Source organism: Cetorhinus maximus, chromosome 18 (genome assembly GCF_964194155.1).
Source record: "Cetorhinus maximus chromosome 18, sCetMax3.hap1.1, whole genome shotgun sequence".
NCBI classification, from domain to species: domain Eukaryota; kingdom Metazoa; phylum Chordata; class Chondrichthyes; order Lamniformes; family Cetorhinidae; genus Cetorhinus; species Cetorhinus maximus.
The window spans coordinates 91,825,468-91,844,235 of record NC_135896.1 but is presented as its reverse complement, the minus strand read 5'-3'; the positions used below and the strand labels follow the sequence as shown (position 1 = coordinate 91,844,235).

The 18,768-nt window shown below is 44.3% G+C and overlaps 1 protein-coding gene across 3 annotated transcripts in view; it reads left to right on the top strand.

Moving 5' to 3' along the window:
* LOC144693355 (spectrin beta chain, non-erythrocytic 1-like) overlaps positions 1-18,768 on the top strand; it is a 559,404-nt gene that overhangs the window by 488,614 nt on the left and 52,022 nt on the right. For 2 of the 3 annotated variants that reach the window (XM_078563183.1, XM_078563184.1), the window contains exons 31-32: positions 1,364-1,506; positions 10,493-10,571. In XM_078563183.1, the coding sequence (XP_078419309.1) occupies positions 1,364-1,506; positions 10,493-10,571 (222 nt within the window). Of the gene's footprint in view, positions 1-1,363; positions 1,507-10,492; positions 10,572-12,684; positions 17,826-18,768 lie in introns of those variants that run through there. The other variant, XM_078563185.1, reaches the window with a different exon arrangement.

Genomic DNA, 18,768 nt, shown 5'->3' with positions numbered 1-18,768 from the left:
GAATAGTTAATGTGTTTTAAGCTTGTTAGCTGTACTTTTAAGTAAAGGGGCAGGGATGTGGTAAAGTGAGGTACCCTTGTCCCTTTAAGAGAATGCAAGTGTACTGATCATGTGACAGCACTGACGAATGACTGTACAGCAGAGGCAACTGGGAATTGTAAGTCTAGTTCTGGAGGTTTCTGAGTGAGCACGTATGATCTGGTGCTCTGCCCCATGTCTCAATAAACCATCACTGTTTACCCTTTCATCATTCCCTCCCCGTTATTGATTGCAAGCAGCAATTGATGAGAACATAGGAAGGTGTGCAGTTAGAGTTTGATCGGCCAACAAACTTATTTACCCCAAGACATAAAACAAACCAATCAGCATTCTCTTCTCAGACAGTATAAATTGATGTTTTCCCCTTATATATTGGTATTCTTGTGAAGTGTCCTGATGAGTGCAAGATGAAAAGCTTTGTTATGTCTCTTTATTCAACAATACTCAGGTTTGGTTATTTCTTGTACAAACACAAGTTTGTGAGCTTCCATTGTCAGTTGTGGCTCAGTGGCTTAGCTCCTAAGTCAGGAGGTTGTGGGTTCAAGTCCCATTCTAGGACCTAAGAGCAACAGCTTAGGCAGACACTCAAACACAGTGAGTGCTACACTGTCTTTCAGTTACGACATTAAACCAATGTCCCAGCTGCCCCCTCAGGTGAACATAAAAGATCCCATGACACTATTTCAAAGGTAGAACTGGGGAGTTACCTGGGTATTCTGGCCAATATTTATCCCTCCCCTTGAACATTGTTCAAAAAAGGTTGTAAAGATCTGCCCTGCAATTACAGACCAGTGAGTTTAACTTCAGTAGTGGGGAAACTTCGAGAAACAATTATTTGGGATAGAGTTAATAGCCACAAGGGAAAATAGGATTGATTCGGAAGAGTCAGCATGGGTTTGTTAAAGGAAAATCGTGTCTAACTAACTTGCTGGCGTCTTTTGAAGAGGTAACCGTTGATAATTATTTAAATAGAAATGACGTGCGGGGTCATGGGGAAAAGGCAGGAGATTGGCACTAAGTTAAAATGCTTAGAGAGCCAGTGCAGACCACGATGGGCCGAATGGCCTCCTTCTACACCGTAACAATTCGGTGATTCCGCGAAAACAGATTAACTGGTCATTATCACACAGATATTTGTGCCAAATTGACTGCAGTGCTCCTTACATTACAACAGTGATAACACTTCAAGAAATCCTTCACTGGTTGTAAAGCATTTTGGGATGTCCGGTGCTCATGAACGGCTCTGTATCAGTGAAGTCTGTCTGTCTTTCTTTTGCCAAGGTATTTGACGTGATTTATACCTACACTCTTTGCTGTCTTGTAGTTGGAGTTATTGGAGATCCGAAAACAACAAGAGGATTTTAGGCAGAGTATGGAGATGAAACTACAGCCAGAGGCACGACCAGATCACGATCGAACACCATCAGCCCATGACCGAAAACCACCTGATCAAACACCTGAGGAGAGGTGAGTGTTAATGTTGCGATTCTCCTTGTGTTGAATGGTTAAATAATGCTGCAGAAGGCACAAGGACTATGCTTCCAAAGGCCCCACGTTTTGTAGTTTCACCAGCAGCAGGCTGTCTCTGCGGAGGCTGATGCCAGATCAGGGTGAAGAAAGGATGAAGTATGAACAACTGATGCAGTAAATCCTTCTAAGACTGGCATCTGCAAACCAGGTCATAGGCTGGACATTGCTCCTCCTATCGGATGTGGGTCAAGGTGGGGTCTTCTCTCTGCCAGCCGTCATGGCCCCCATCCCATTTTCCTGGGTAGGGTTAATTCCATGTATGTGGTGGGTTTCCAGCTCTAACTCCCCTCTTCAGAGTGAGCTCACCGCTGTGGGGAGGAGCATGCTCTGATGCTGAGACAGGGTACGTCTACAACTCCAGGAATGGGCAGGGTACCATTGTTAAAGCAGCCCGAAAAACGGCCTGGGTAACACGGACGAAAATTTGGAGAAGGATTTGATGGAGCCTCATTCAGCAATTCTGAAAGGGTAGGAAGCAGAGAGGTTTTTTTTTTAAATGTTGCAGTCAGCCATGATTCCTGACTGCTGCCGCCACCTACCCCTGTGCCTGCTATTGTCTAGTCCTGTCGAGCATTATCATTTCAGGGCAGGAGCAAGGAAAATCATCCAGAGTGGAAAACCTTGCCCTCCCGAATGTGGCTAGAAAGGCAGCTAACACTTGTGTCAGTGGAATAAGGGTGAGGAAAAGACTGAAGGCATATTTTAGGAGCAGAGATTCGGCCATGAGCCTTCCAGCTGAGATTCCCATCTGCCATTGCTCCATGAACCCCTCATTAAGTATGCAAAGGAAAATTCACTCCACATGTATGAAGCACAGCAGGCTGCTTCGTGTGGAAGAACGATGCTTTAACATTTTAAAATTGTCATCCTTGTTTTCAATTTCCTCAATGCTGTTAAATGGATCCAAGCCAGATGGTGAAGTACAAAACCAGACACACATCTCTTCCTTGATAGTAGGTTTATTCACAGGATGCTGCCGCCTTACAGATCTCTGCCCCCTAACTACTACCCCGGTGTCCCAGTTAACACTCTTTATGTGATCCCAGTCCTCAATCAAACAATGCCCTTCATCTAGGTACCTTTAACAACATAACCAATAAGCCATTAACAAATGACCTCTCCCCTCCCTATCTCTGTAATCTCCTCCAAACTCACAATCCTCCGAAATATCCACACTCCTCTAATTCTGGCCTCCTGTGCATCCCTGATTTTAATTGCTCCTCCGTTGGTGGCCGTGCCTTCAATTGACTCAGCCCCAAGCTCTGGAATTCCCTCCCTGCACCTCTCCATCTCTCTACCTCACTTTCCTCCTTTAAGACATATCTTAAAACCCACCTCCTTTAACCAAGCTTTTGGTCATCTGACCTAATACCGCTTTATGTGGCTTGGTGTCATACTTTGTTTCATAATGCTCTTGGGGCATTTCATTATGTTAAAGATGCTCTATAAATATAAGTTATTGCTTTTAAGGGAATGTATGTGGCCAGACCTATACATTGTTTAAAAAATGCAAGAGCTCCTTTCACAACATGGCAAAAAACAAAACTAAATCTTATTTTTCATCTCATGTTGCATCATTAAGATATATCTTTGAATTTTCTCCTTTCCCAGAATTTCAGTAGGGAAAATTGAGTTTTGATCACAAGATAGATACAGATGGAGCTCGACGCTAGAGAGCAAACCCCACTTTCACCCTTCCCACTCCCACCCTCCGCCTCTCTACTCCCCATTACAGCATCCAGTTCCTTCTGAAATTATTCTGTGGTTGTTGTCTGCTCTACTCTTACGTAGAAGACTAAGCTATGTGTTGATCACTCTGTGAAATCATTGTGCATGAAATCATCAAAGTACAATGGTTGTGTCAAGATACATTTTCAAGTTTAAATGTTGTCTGGAGTTACGTTCGTTTTTTTTAAGTGAAAAGTTAATTACTGTTTAAAAAATCGTCATATTTCGATGCTGGTGAGCAAGGGAGTTCTTGTTGGGGAATGAAACATCTGCCACTTCTAATAACCGCTGCTATCTGAACCATTGTTACTAAGTGCAACCAAACGTAGATGAGACAAAAAAAAATCTCACTACTCTCCCAAAATCCCAGAAGCATCCCCTTCCTACCACAGTGACATTTCCATTGAACAATCCAACCACCAATTATTACTCTGAGTGAGATTGTCAATTTTGTGCTCGTTAGGATTGGTTTACAGGGCACTTTTTGCTATTAGTCCAGTTGAAAATGGATTGAGTTGATTTGAGGCTTATCAGCTAAAAATTCCAATTTGTGAATATATGTACAAATTCCTCATGTACTTGGACCATGTTTCTGTGAATACTGGGGCTAAAAATTCACTGGACATAATCTACATGGTTGACCCAGTTATCCTGCTCACTGATGCCTCCCAGCACTGATCCTGCTGGAGGGTCACAGGGAGAGCAGCAATCTAGCCTGGAGTACATGGGAGCCGACAGCACTAGGGGCACACGTCTGACATCAGTCCACACCATGGAAACTTCTTGTTTTATCCATTTTTGCTATTGGTCCAGCCTAATACTTGATGAACTCACTCAACAAATCATGGCACTAAAGAGCAGCAAGAACTCTTCAGTAGCTATCATCCACTTGATACGGATTAGACACTGGTTTATCCTTTTTGGCTGCTGGTTAACTTATGGGCATATTTATGCCAGTTTTTTGACTCGCAACACTTAATTCTGACCTTAAAAATAATTCGTTCCTGGGATCGCTAGCAAGTCCAACTCATTCTTTCTTTCTTACCCCTCCCTGGTTATCCCATCTCTTCTTTGAGAAGAAGATTTTGCTTTTGTTGCTTATGGCTGCCTTAAAAACAGGCTGACTGCAGTCATGGGTCATATGATAGACCTTCCTTTGTGGCTGGAGGGTGAGGGAGAAGCAATTCTGAGAGGAAGGAGCAGACGGAGATGGAGGAGGAGGAGGAGTGCACTGTGTAAGAGGCCATACCGACGGTGGGTTTTCAGGGAGCACGTCTCCTAACTGAAGTCCGCTGAGGAGCAATGCCTGAGGTGCCTTTGCTTCTCGAAGGAGGTTGTCATTGAGCTATCTCATCTGCTGCAGCCAGAACTCCACCCAGGCATGGATGGCACTGCCTATGACTGTCTAGAACCATAGAACAGTTAAGGTGCAGGAATAGGCCATTCAGCCCATCATGTTTGTGCAGGCCAGAAAAAAAATGAAAAAGAAACTAGCCGCTCCAGATTATCATGGTCCTTTACTTATAAATGATATGCTGCTCCCAGGCTGGAACAAGGGACATCAGCAACACCCCCTGGTTTGCTCTTCCCTGCTCTATCAGGGAGATAACCTTGGACAAGTAGCTACAGCTCTTTGCCCAGGGACATAATGAAGCAGGGCAAGAGAACACTCGGCTTCTCCCACATTGCAAGCTTCTGCAGGGTTGCAAGGTGCCTTTTGTGCTTCAATTAACACATTTTGGCATCTTTGTAAATAAAAAGGAATCCCACTCCCTCATTGCCTAACTAGTTTGCCAACCCAGGCAGCACATCATGCAGGTCTGTGCCCAGTTTCCAGGCAGCAGTCGTGACTCACTTATCCCGTGCCAGTCCACTTGGCTGCCTGTGCTCCAACTAGGCTGCTCATTTAAGGCTGTCAACTGTGCGAAAAGAGCTCTCCCCTTCAGGATTGGTTCATGACTGCTGGCGAAAGCCCAGGCACAGCTACCAGGGTAGCTCACGATGAGATGCATCAATGCTGGCAATGGAACCCTGATCGAGCAGGCAGTCAGCAGCATTCAAGCAATCGAGCTGCCACTGCCTGTGACTCGCTTTTGCCATAATCAGGAACCAGCCCTTATTCCCACCCCTCCCCCACCGCCATTGATAACAAGGAAGTACAGCAGGATGAGGAGTAACATGATGAGAACGAAGAGCAGGAGCAGCTTTGAACACCATTGTCCGTAGCTGTCAAAACTCAGAGGCCAGCTGATTGCAGAGTGCTTCACATGAACCTCTCATACCCAATACACCAACAATTGCATGATACCTATCACCATCATCCTTGCTACCACCATCCTGCTGCCTTCCTTCAGTCCAGCCTTATGGACCTTACCCTCACTTTAGTGCAAATATGAACACTGTCATCAGCTCCATTCTAGAAAGCAAATATATGAAAACATTCAATTCCATCTACATCTAATAGTTAACAGGCTCCCAAAGGTAAGGTGGCAGCCACATGAGTTGTAGTGGAAACAGTCAGGAGAGGCTGCATGTGATGGTTGCCACTATAATGTTGATGGAGCTGACCTCTTGGTCCCTGTTGAACAGAATGGCCTCTCTACTCTAGGCAAACCCTTGAGACAAGTTGGAGCAGGATTGCTCCATGTTGCGAGCCACTGTGCGAAAGCTCACTGGCAGGCTGCCCAGTGTGCCCAACGTTGCCTATCAGCCTCCTTTAGTGACTTGAACCCTCAAAGCCAGCGTTGAAATCCTCTACAGTGGACCTACCATAAGATGTCATTCTCTGGTGATCTGTCACTTTTTTTAATTCATTCGTGGGATGCGGGTGTCACTAGTGAGGTCAGCATTTATTGCCTATCCCTAGTTGCCCTTGAGAAGGTGGTGGTGAGTTGCCACCTTGAACCGCTGCAGTCCATGTGATGTAGGTTCGCCCACAGTGCTGTTAGGAAGGGAGTTCCAGGATTTTGACCCAGTGACAGTGAAGGGATAGCGATATATTTCCAAGTCAGGATGGTGAGTGGCTTAGGGGGAACTTCCGGGCTGTGGTGTTCCCAAGTATCTACTACCCTTGTCCTTCTAGATTGTAATGGTCGTGAGTTTGGAAGGTGCTGTCTAAGGAGACTTGGTGAATTCCTGCAGTGCATCTTGTAGATGGTACACACTGCTGCTACAGTGTGTTGGTGATGGATGAAGTGAATGTTTGTGGATGAGGCGCAATCAAGCGGGCTGCTTTGTCCTGGTTTGGTGTTGAGCTTCTTGAGTTTGTGGGAGCTGCACTCATCCAGGCAAGTGGAGAGTATTCCATTACATTCCTGACTTGTGCCTTGTAGATGGTGGACAGGCTTTGGGGAGTCAGGAGGTGAGTTACTCGCCACAGGATTCCTAGCCTCAGAACTGTGGCATCCCAGCCCTCTGCCCTAGACCCTTCATCCGTCACCAGTGATTCACTACATAAAAACCCATTCTCTCTCCATCTTAAGTCTTTAAATTATGTGTGTTGCCAACCTTTGAGATCACTAGGGTCAGATCATGTAGCAATGCATCTTCAGCAGGACAGTGGTAGAGATATTGCCACATTTTCAATTCCAGAAATTAGAGAGCAAGCGAGAGAGAGGCAAGCATTAGCTTTTACTGTATAAGAGAAAATAATGGATACTAAAAGTAACTGTAGTTTGTCATGTAGAGTGTGTAGGTGATAAAGCAAGAGGGGAAAAGGATGGCAAAATATGAAGAAACCCTTCAATGTTCAACATTTCCTTCAGAATTGCCAGGCAACATGTCCATGGCTGTGCCCCTGCCCACAATGGCCATCATGCTTTCTACCATGAGGAAGGGTGTGCAGATGACTTGGTCTCCTCTAGTGACATCCTCCTGTCTCAAGTTATACCTGGCCTTCTACCGCAAAAAAAAAGGCAGTGAGTTCATGACGTCTTTGTGAGCTGTTTAGAGAAGACACTGTCATGCTCAAGTAGTTGGTATGTAGATGTGAGGAATGGAGAAGTGAGGGTTGTAGTACTGAGCGTGTGAGGAGGAGGAGTGAAGTATGCATTCAGTGATTGCAGGAGAATGAATGGACACGGGTGGGACACATTGTGAGTAGTGACACTGAAAGTGGGTGAGGTGTAATCAGAGAATAAAGGAGCTGTATTCTTACCTTGACGATTCTAGTGAGGTCATTGAATTTCATTCGGAATGGCAACCACGTTCTTGAACTCCACAGCGATCTCTTCTCACTGGTGGCGGAGGTGTTTCTTGAGCGATTTCTACCCTGTGGGAGGAGCAGTGTCAGTCTCCTCTCCGCTGCCTGCAGCAGAGCCACTTCTGTGGCATTGAATAACTTGTGTTCCCTGTCTGTCAGCCGTCTTCTTGAATCTCGGTTGTTTCCTTAGCACCTTAAGCTAGTGTGCACCTCCCTCCCTCCCTTTAAATAGTCTCCTGATGCTCAAATTCCCCACAAAAAAGCATGCAGCAAATGAATGCAAGCTTGAACCATTTTACTGAAGTCCCAGCATGAGCTCCGTTACCGGGTACAGTCGAATTTCTGGGCCGAATTCTTTCACCTGAAACCATAATAAAATTTGGTCAGACATTGTATCATGAAAAAATTGCAATGTTTCAAAGGTCAGGGATAACAAAACACTATTTATTTTGGGGGGAATAAACATGACTTGGTGATTTCTAGTAACAATAAATTAATCCTTCTATTGAAATGAATTGGGCCAAAAGTGTTCTTTAAAATAAAACCCAGGCATTTAATTGATATACATTTGAATGGAGTCACTTATCCAATGAAAACAATATTGAAAGAAATGTTTATGTGAACTTTGAGAAATCACAGTAGCTGAAGTTAGCTTCAAATGACTTGTTTTATATTTAATTGGTAAGAACGTCTCAAATTGCAGGAATTTACTTGTTTCTCTTTGGTGTCCTGACCATTTCTCTTTAGGAACTGAATAGTATCTGCCAACAGTAAAGGATCAATAAATAATATCATATTTGCCAAATGTTTTATTTCCTCAGTTATAAATTTTTTTAAATTGTAAAAAAAAACGCATGTAAACACAATTGCTGCCAACTTCTAGCTTTCACCAGCACTGGAATATAGGTCAGAACCTGATGCTGCCCATCCCCACCTTTCCGGGTTCTGAGGTGGGAGGGGAGTGTGAAATTGCATGGGCGGGATTCCTTCCGGGTTCCCGCCCATCCCGACTTCGGGCCGATTTCACGGTGAGGTGGGCGGGGCCTCAGACGGGAAGCCCGCCCTTGCCCCAATCAAGGCCCTCAAGTGGCCACTTTAAGGGCCTTTTCCCGCCCAGCCTCAATTTTAGGCTGGCTGGCAGATGGCCGCTCAGCAGGGGAGGGCCGGAAATAAGCTGAGTTCGGTCTCAGGCGGAAAGTGGTGATGGGGGTGGAAGTAGTGGTGACACCTCCATCAGAAGGCCCCTTCTGACTGAGAGCGCCCCCCACCCCCCTTAGGGCATGGTGGCCTCTGGCCTTCATCCACCCCACCCCACCCCCCCCACCAGGCTGACACCCCCAATCGCCCCTCTCGTGATGCCCCAGACGTCCCCTACCTTCCCTGCCTTGTGGCCCCTGACACTTACCTGGTTCCTGGGACTGAGTTCCAGACAGTTCCCTGCAGTGCCTCTTCCGGCCAGTGCAGCTCTGTGTCTTCCTTTTTATTTATCCATGGGATGTGGACATCACTGGCTAGGCCAGCAATTATTGCCCATCCCTAATTGCCCTTGAGAACTGAGTGACTTGCTAGGCCATTTCAGGGGGCAGTTAAGAGTCAACCGCATTGCTGTGGGTCTGGAGTCACATGTAGGCCAGACCAGGTAAGGATGGCAGATTTCCTTCCCTAAAGGACATTAGTGAACCAGATGGGTTTTTACAACAAGTGACGATAGTTTCATGGTCACCATCAGATTTCTAATTCCAGTTTTCTTTAAATTCAAATTTCACCTGGAGAGCTGCCGCCAAATCTGATTGGCCGGCAGCTCTCTAAGGTGGAACTTCCTCCCGACTGAAGACGGAAGTCCCGCCTTATGCCAATCAGCGCTCGTTAGAGCGTAATATGGCATCGGGGCTGCTGGAGTCGGCGGGATGTGTTCCACACATACCCGCCATCCTGAAAATTCAGGCCATAGGGCTGAATATCGGTGGAGGTGGAGGGATGAACTGCTGCCGCCACTCGCAACCCCCCCCCCCAGCCCAGAAGCAAAGTCGGCGTGTGGAGCCGACCCATTCCACGCCAGCTTGCCTGGCAGCCATAAGGCACTGCGGGCTTACCAAGGGCCAGGTGGGACTTCCGCCCCCTCACTGGGCAGGAAGTCATGCCCTCAGGAGCTGCCGGCCAATCAGATTGGCTGGCAGCTCCATCAGTCCCAGCAGCGCCAATGGCGCGTTAGTGGGTGCTGCCTGGACTGCAAGAGCAGGAGGAAGAAGGCCCATGGATCCCCGGAGCCAGGTAAGTCATGGGTCTGGAGCAGAGGGGGCTTGGACAGGTAAGGGAGGTGGGATTGGTGGTATAAGGCTGCAGGCGGGTAGGAAGAAAGAGGGTGTTCTATCTTGGAGGGGGGCCGTCCCCCAATCAGCAAAGGGCTGCCCCTGAAGATAGACCCACCCCCACCCCCCACCCCCCCCCCCCCCCCCCCCCCCCCCCCCACTTCCTTCCTGCCCTTTGAAGAATTCATTTTAAAAATCGGGCTGCCCACTCCTGCCTGACTGCCCACGCCAAATGTTTTACGGCGTGGGCAACCTACTATCATGGTCAATTGGCTTGGTAGCAAGCTTAACTAATCCTTAATTATTCATTTAAATATGGTGGGCACCATATCGGCACCCGTCCACCACTATATTATGAGGGTGAGCTCAGGGGTGGGTGGTAATGTAGTGGGGTGGGCACCTGCCGTATTTTACGTGCCCCCCCCTCCAGCCGTCAACACCCCGGCAGGGGCACATAAAATACAGCCCGTGGCTATTTGTTTTGGACTTCCCCAATGATCATTCTGCTCGCTGTGAGAACAGGCAGGCCTCTGGGCAATGGGAATGTAATTTTCAAATAGTAGCATGCAAACACAGCGCACTTCACCCAAAAATAAAAGGTACCTGTTTTCTTGGCAGCATGGAGGCACTAGGAACAGACTTAGCGCAGCCACGTCACTTGAAAACACGTTTTTCTTTCCCTTAGGACACAGGAAGAAGGATGGAAGATGGAAGCCCGGGAGGCAGAAGACCCAACTCTTCCTGTAACAGAAGAACAATCACTGGTCAGTTACCAATCTAAATTCTATCATAGTTCCCAACGTTTCAAGACATCCTAGAATGCCAACCATCACCCTCTCTGAATCTGATTCCTCTTCTTTTCAGTGGTTTGGTCTTTTTCTGATCCATCTCTTGTTTGATTGCTTTTGTATAACTTATGGATGTGCAGGTCAAGTCCAAACCAAATCTGATTAAATAGACAGTGCTTGCAAAAAGAACATTTCTGCAGCTACAGAAGCACAGGTAGTGGCATGAATGAGGCACAAACATCGCAAATGAAGATGAGCCTAGAAATGATGAGTATTAAAGAAAAAGTGATTTGATTTTCTGAATTGGATGCAAACACAGCTGAGGTAGAGATTTGTCTAGGTGCTCACGCAGAACGCGTGGTATCATGTCGACCACCTGTTATAAGCCCCACCCAATGTTTAGTTTCATTGCACGCAATGGAATTAAACGCCAGGCAGAGAGTATAACAGAAGTTGATGCGGTACCTCCATTTTATACCACAGCCTAAGACAAATTTCTACTGCAGCTGTATCTTAATTGCCCTAAAGTTACTGATATAGTGAATAATGGAAGATTTCCCAATAAAGAATTTAGGATAAAGATTAGTAAAATGTGAATGTACAAACTGAAGCAGTTTCAGCCAGATCCATACACCCCTAGTCTAATCTATTTTACTATATACAAGGAGAATTGGGTGTAAGAATATATAGTAATTATTATCATGTAGGGCTGTTTTTTAAACAAAGGTAGCTAAGCTGCCTGATATTTTAAGTGCCCATGTTACATCCATGGGAGATTTAGATCTATACAATTTTTGGGAGTTTTTAAAACTATTTTGAAAATAATTTTCCTTATTTAGCCTTTCATTTCACTTTTTAAAATGCCCTTGCACCACAAATGATTTGTGACAATGGAGGTGAGCAGATGGTCTCTCTCCAGGTCCCTGTTGATCAACCCAGCTGTAACCAGGAATGCAGGAGAGCAGCCTGTTGTGAATCATAATTCATTATTGTCCCTTTTCCTACAAGGAAACATGTACCTATATTTGATGCTTTACCTTGTCAGTGAGGGCTGAGTGTGTCAGTAGTCACAGGTGTGACCGCACACTTTACTATTCCGCGGCACAATGCATCAAACCTCCAACATATCTTTAAGCTATGCTCCAGCTTGCAGAAGATGCCTCGAATATGTCCCTAATATGTTCACGGCTGAAGTTACGTTCACATTACACAAGATTGTACAAGAATGCATCTTACATTCAAGGAGATGATTTTTCTATTTTATCCATGTTTCAGAGGGAGAAAAATTCAAGATGCAAACGCCATCTTGGCTACCATCTTATTTCAAAATGATAGTCACATTTATGTTTTCACGTAATATGTTAATTATGTAGCAGAAAGTTCCATGTAAATGCAAAGTAACTGATAAAAATGATAATACCTTCAGTATTTTAGTCTTATACCTTATCTTATACCTGAGAGTCTAACATGGATATAACGTACACATATTTGACAATAATGAAGAGTGTCTATCAAAAACCACTAATTCATTTTAAGTTACAATTTGTAATTCGGATTTTAACAATTGCCCCAGTAAAGCATCTGCGATGTTCATCCAATTTTTGTCCAAACATTTGTGCATGCCTGCAAACTGGAGATGGAATTAAAGATGTGTTAATGTCAGAGGGTGCCTATGTAAAGAAGTGTACTTGATTAAAACTGCAGTATTCATTTTCCTGAATTTTTCTTCTGCTATTGCTATATGGAGTATTCCGAGTACTGTTTGCTCTGTCTCTTGGTTACATTTTTGCTGTTGCTTCACCTCATTTTCACACTTGGGAGTTATCTGAGTTTGAGGGTGGTGACCTGCTTTCAGATCTTACTTCAAAATTGAGCCAAACACATTGAAATTACTGTCGGTTCATTTCAAATATATGGGAAATTGATAAATGGGGAGAGGTAGGGTGGTTTCTTCTGGCTAACGTGTGTTAGCGACAGTGTGAACAAAGCAGCGAGATTTCACATGTTTGTTAGCTACATCAATACTCTTGTGCCAGAAATTGAAGTCGAAATAAATTATCTGACTCTGTTTATGTTGTCTCTAATTCAGATCAGCCAGAGGAAATTTCCATGACCACCACCTTTGGATTGCTTTGTGTAGCGATTCAGGGAAGGGGAAATGATACTGCAGCTTTAAAGATCATTTATTTGAAGGTCGTTTGAGTCCACCCATACGACAATAAGCTTTCTCTCAAAAACTAGTGGCTCATAGCCCAGGTATTCATAATAACACACCTGATTAGTATTCCTTGCAAGAGATTATGGATGTTTGTGCCATTCCAAAAGTGGTGTTGACCAATGTACCTTATGAAAGTAATATACTTTTGATAGTGCAACAAAAGTGGCTTATTTGGCAAATGGGTGTGTTATACGATGTTTGTCAAGCAGTTCAGTTTGCTCAAATTTTTCGTTCACCATGGTGGAAATGTCATTGTATTTGGTAATTAGACTAGAGAAACCAAAATTACTGTTGGATCAATACCCTTTGGACTCCCGCTCTCAGTCTGCCTTGCTATGTCCTGCGTAACAGTCTGGTGTCCTGAGATGGCTTTTGCTTAACCAACAATAACATAATCCTTGCTGCTTCTGCTTGAATTTTGTTTGAAAAGTTAATATGACGTGGATCAACAAAGACTTCAGAGAAGGTCATAATGCAATTATGTTGCATTATGTTGTCACAGTGCAATCCGTTGCCATTCCTGTTTCTTCGTTCACATAGACTAAATGCAGGAGTTGCTAGAGGAAGAATGCAGCTGTTATTTGGGAAACTTAGTCATCACCTTGTTTTGTTTTAGGATTTAAAATTTCTTTTATTGTACTTATTTCCATAGACATTTAAGCATCGGCAATTGTAACCTCCACTTCAACACCAGGCTTGAGTTGCACTCCCACTTTAATCACTCATCCAACTGCCCTGGTTAAGAGATGTGGGACTTGATTTTATATTTGCTGTTAGCATCAACCACGCCATAATGCTCATTTTGAATTGCGTCATGATGCAGTGTTGTTTGATTTTAGCAATTTGAGAGAGCTCATTTGCACCGCTTTCTCGAATGCTTAAAATTACATTTTTGGATGTGGGGGAGATCAGCAGTCTGTCAGTAACTCTGGGAGCATGGGGGTGAGCTTTTCAACCCCTGATAAGTTCAGTGATCGGCGCTCCCACGGGGAAGCTGTTGGTCAGAGATGGGGCTGCCACACTGCTGCCTTAATTCTGTGATCCACGTTGTCTGTAAGGGTAGCTTCTTGGTGGGTTGCTGGATCAACCCAGTTTTATCATTTGGAGAAGGAAAGGCACTCAACCGCTATTAGGGATTCTTTTATTTAAAATGTCAAACTAACTTCCTGCAACAGGGGTCTGGTGCACTCTGGATACGGAATCAAAGTTAATGGTTCATTAATGGAACTGTTGGGGTGAAGGCCTGCCTCAGTTTTTTTGAAAGCAGAGTAGGGGTACAGTTTTGCAGGGCTTGCCCACTGTAACTTTGACAGAAAAGCCGCTGAAGCCTTGTAAAAGCGACATAAATGGATTTTTATGTTGCCCCCGTTAGAATTCATCCTGAATCAGTCCAGAGGCTTTTGTCATTTCAAGTTCATGTATTGCAGCTTTGAGTACCTTGTGCCGAGTGGAACAAAGATGAAACAACAGCTCGTTAAATGCGTTTTCAGAAGGAAGACCCTTTTTTATGACCAAAAGGGGGGGAATTGTAGCTGGCAGCTGGGACTCACACGAGCTGGGACAAGCGCAAAACATGGCTGCTGCTGGCAAGGTGAGCAGCGGGTTGTTTTAATTCCCGAGCCTCACCCTGCATTTCCTAGACCAGCTCCCCCCACTGGAAATGGGTGGAAAGTGCAACGAGCTGGTGAGCTGGAAGCCGAAATTCAGACGGCAGGAGGCCACAAGCTGGTGCTGAAGCAAAATTCGCCAACAAGGATGCCAGGTCAAGGGGAAGTGGTTCCAGAGGTATCCTGTGATAGGGGAGGGGTGGGGGGGTGGGGGGGGCGGTGTTGCCTGGGATAGGAGAAGCTAAACTTTCCCTGTATGACCCACAGGGGTACTTCTGCCTTGTCCTGTCCCCACCAGGACACAAGTTCTGCTAAACGGCAGCCTCTTCTGCTTTGGGTCCCAGTTCCTCTGCTGGCTTTCTTTGCCTGGCCAGAAAGCTGCAGTTCCTTCCATGCTCAGGCCAGAGTTAAATATATAGTTGGGGCACAATAATTTAATTGGGACTTCAATCTGCATATCTTAAGAAGGATGCCACTGACTTTGGCAACTGCTCGGAAGAGCAGATCAAAATTCAAGACCAAAGTCACGAGACAGTACGTGAGCAGGTAAGTCATCCATTCAATTTTAGTGGTCTGCCTGGGCAATTTGCACCCAGCGGTTAGGGTTGAAAAGGTCCCTCCTGCCAAAAGGAATATTTTACAATTGATGCTGTGGTGCCTTCCTCACACCATTCAGCGTCGGCGTCTCTTTCGGTGAGTCTGCCAGTTTGGTGCTAATCAGTGACGGATTTTAGACAGAATGTGTTGTGTGTCGCGAAGGAGGTGAATTGGGACTATCCACACTTGCATGAACTGGTTTTATAGAAGCTGGATTACTTCTCTTTACATCAACTTTACCCGTATCAGAAGAATGAACCTATGGAAATGAAACAATGTCCTGCCCTGTTGCAAAAACAACAACAACTTAAAATTTATATAGCACCTTTAACTTAGTAAAATGTCCGAGTAAACCTCAGTAGGTGACAATTTACCTCAGTAGATGACAACTTACTGTGAGGTATTCACACACAGGAATGTGATGCAAACACACTAATTAAAAGTGATGCACAGAAGAATTTCCATCCAGTTTTATTTCCCTCTTTTCTGATGCACTCCCACCCCCCCCCCCCCCCCCCCCCCCTCCTCCCGCAGTGAGGGCATTGACTTATTGCTGACTAACTGGTCACCAAACTGACCATTCTCAGGGTTAGAAGCTGGATAATAGGTGTTGGGCATTGCAACCAAGCATGATGCTTTGCTCACCTGGTGTCCATTCAGGTACACTTCCAGACAGGCCACTGAATGACAATCAGGAGCAGCAATGCTGGGAATTCCTACACTGCAGAGGAGGGAGACCAATTTTTATTTTACTTCAGACGTTTCTGAACACAGTGTCGGTGTTCCAGGGATGAGATTATGTGTGAGGAAATTGAGGCGCTTTAAAAAAAATGTTATTCTATCCCACAGCCAGCAGAATTCGGGAGAAATCTATTTGTTTTCCTCACCTTATTCTCTACCCTGAGCCACTGAGGTCAATTTTCATGATGGCCAGACTGAAATCAGCCAGTTCAGCGATCATTTGTGATCAGGCCTTGGACTTGCTGATCTGTACAGTTGTTGGTATTCACTGCTTTAACCAGCTGTGCTATCATCAACCTCATCAACATCTTTCTCATAAAATCATATATTGCATTGAAAGCTTGTGACTTATTTTAAATTCCCTTATCTGCAACTGAGAGAGCAACCTTTGATCCAGGAGGGGTTAGAAAGATATCAGATTTTTGCTTTCAGAAGCTAGGAGTTACTTATGATAGACATGTAATAAATGACAAGTGAAAATGTATTTACCATAAGGAAAATTCAATTCTTACTCAATTTAAAATAATATAAAAGGCCGTGGCGATTATTTCTTGGTTATCATTGAATGAATGCGGGGTGATTCTGGCATAATTCTTCAATGTGACCACTGTCAGGCTTCACCTGCTCGGCTAGATAGATGGGCTAACAATGGAGCAAAGATATGCCACAGGATTCCAAAATATTCGTTTACTGATTGACGTGAGATAAACGTTCAGGCTGTAATCTGACCTTGGTGGCTTCAGGTAATGGTTATCAATAACGTACCTTAACTTGCAAAGTTTGCAGCATCAGCTGCACAGTTCAGATGAGATTGCTCTCTGATATATCTATCATTTCTGCATAAGCATAAACTCTCATCATTTCAATTCCGTGCTGATACCTGCATGGGCAGCAGAATAAAGACAGACTAAAACAAGCAAGAGGTTTTCGTTAGTCAGCTGTCCTTCAAATTTATTCCATGGAAAATTGGAAGCTTTCCATTATCTTGTTGAAACTTCCAAGGCCAGAGTGTCCCTCCAAATAAAACACACAACTGTTACTCCTCAGCCACTAGATGGTAGCGTAACATAACCCAATTCCGACATTGTAGAGAAGGGGAGACCAATTTACATTTAACTTCAGACGTTCCCTGAAGCACTGTCGGCATTCCAGGGATTCGATTATTTGTGAGGAAATTGGGGTGCTTTTTTTTATTATATTCTGCTCCGCAGTCAATAGGATTGGAAAGAAATCTATTAGCGAGCATTACTTTAAAATATATATCCTGTTACTTTAATCATCATCAATATATCACTGTTTGTGACATTGCAGAGTGGGACTCTGCATAAAGGCATTTCCAACATGAAAGTGCAACTAAAAGAATAAAACTTAGGATGCGGAGTTGTGGTGGTGCTTTCATTAGGACTTCTCTTGGATTTTGAGCAATCTAAGCCTGTGATTGCTGTCACCAGAATCAGTACTGTTTGATTTAACCGGTTTTCTCTCTTACCAATTTGTTATGTCTAATCTGCACTAAAGTACTTGGCCCTTGACCTGGGTTTCATAATTTAAAAAGGGAACTGACTTAATTAATTTTGAATTATTAATTAAATGGGGATGGAGTTTTCTTTTGGCCCACCGACTGAATGGGAGAAGGAAAGAAATTCCTCCCAGGAATACTGCAACACTAACACGTGCTTCAGTTGCAAAGCTTTATTTAACACAAGATGTTGACACAAACATATCCTTGCTGAATGCATTGCAGACTGTGGTGTAGTCTGGGAACTGAGGGTATAAACCTGTCTAGATAGTAATAATTTTGTTGTTTAAATTTGTTCCTGGCTATTAGCTGTGTAGCTTGTTTTGGTTACACACTCAATCATCTCCCTTGTACTACTTATGAGTTTGTTATCCTTTCTGTTGTGTCCTTTACATGCTTTCATTTTGGTATTTTTTTTTCCCCAAATGGCTTTGCTTCCTTACATCGTGAAATATGTATTTGCAAATTCAGCCATTGTGTTCTCCTAAATGATTTTCCTGATCCTTTTGTTCTCCAAAGCTTCTGAATAAAACAGCCTTTGTCCTTGATTAATTTTCATTGAGGGTATTGTGTTTATGTTGCTGACCTATTTATTTTCACCTGCTATGCTGCGGAGAACTGAATTTTCAGATCTGGCATTTGTTTCAATTTACTTTGGCACCGCTTACACATCTCGTTGGCCGCTGTGTAATGTGCGGTCCACGCAGTCGTTCAAAAAGCTGAGGTAAATGACTGGAAATAAGTTATTAAAACTCTGCCAATCAAGCGAATGCAATCTGTGCTCTGAATGTCATTCGTGCAAGCGTCAACATGAGATTTGCAGACTGAAGTCTGGAATCGTGTGCTGCTCAATGTGCTCTGTAATGTCACTGTTGGCCATTGCAGCTGCGGGCCTTATAGAAAGCTGGCACAGGGAAGATAGATCCTGGCTAAATGGCTGGAATAGCAGTATTTATTTGCATCTACTTACTATTTTATACGGGTTTTGGGTAAAATCATAGTTGACATTGTTACTTCGCGTGTCGCTTTAGAAATACAATGTACTACAGTTTTTGAAAGTTACCGAATAAATGCCAATTATCAAAACAATCACCAGCACACATTGACTCTGTTACTGGGACTCAAAAATAGCAATTGTGCTCCTGTTAAATATTGGAAACATTTGGTTTCAACCGCTAATGTTTACATTTTTTCATTGAGTAACCAGTTGTGGGATCCAAAGTAAGTAGAACATTAGGGAAGACTGCTTTCAATTGGCGCATAATGAATTACTCCCAGAACAGGCAACGTGAGATATGCACTTATACGCATGGTAAGCACAACACTCCAGTTGGCTGAATTAATTTTGACCCTTCAGCATGATTGAGAATGTGTAAACCTTGCGCATAGATTTCAAATTATTGAGCAAACCCCGCAGAGGTAGTGGGGTGAAGAGGTTGGACTGCCCAGAGTTATTCCGTTGTGCAGCCAACTGACCACCTGAGGCAGGTC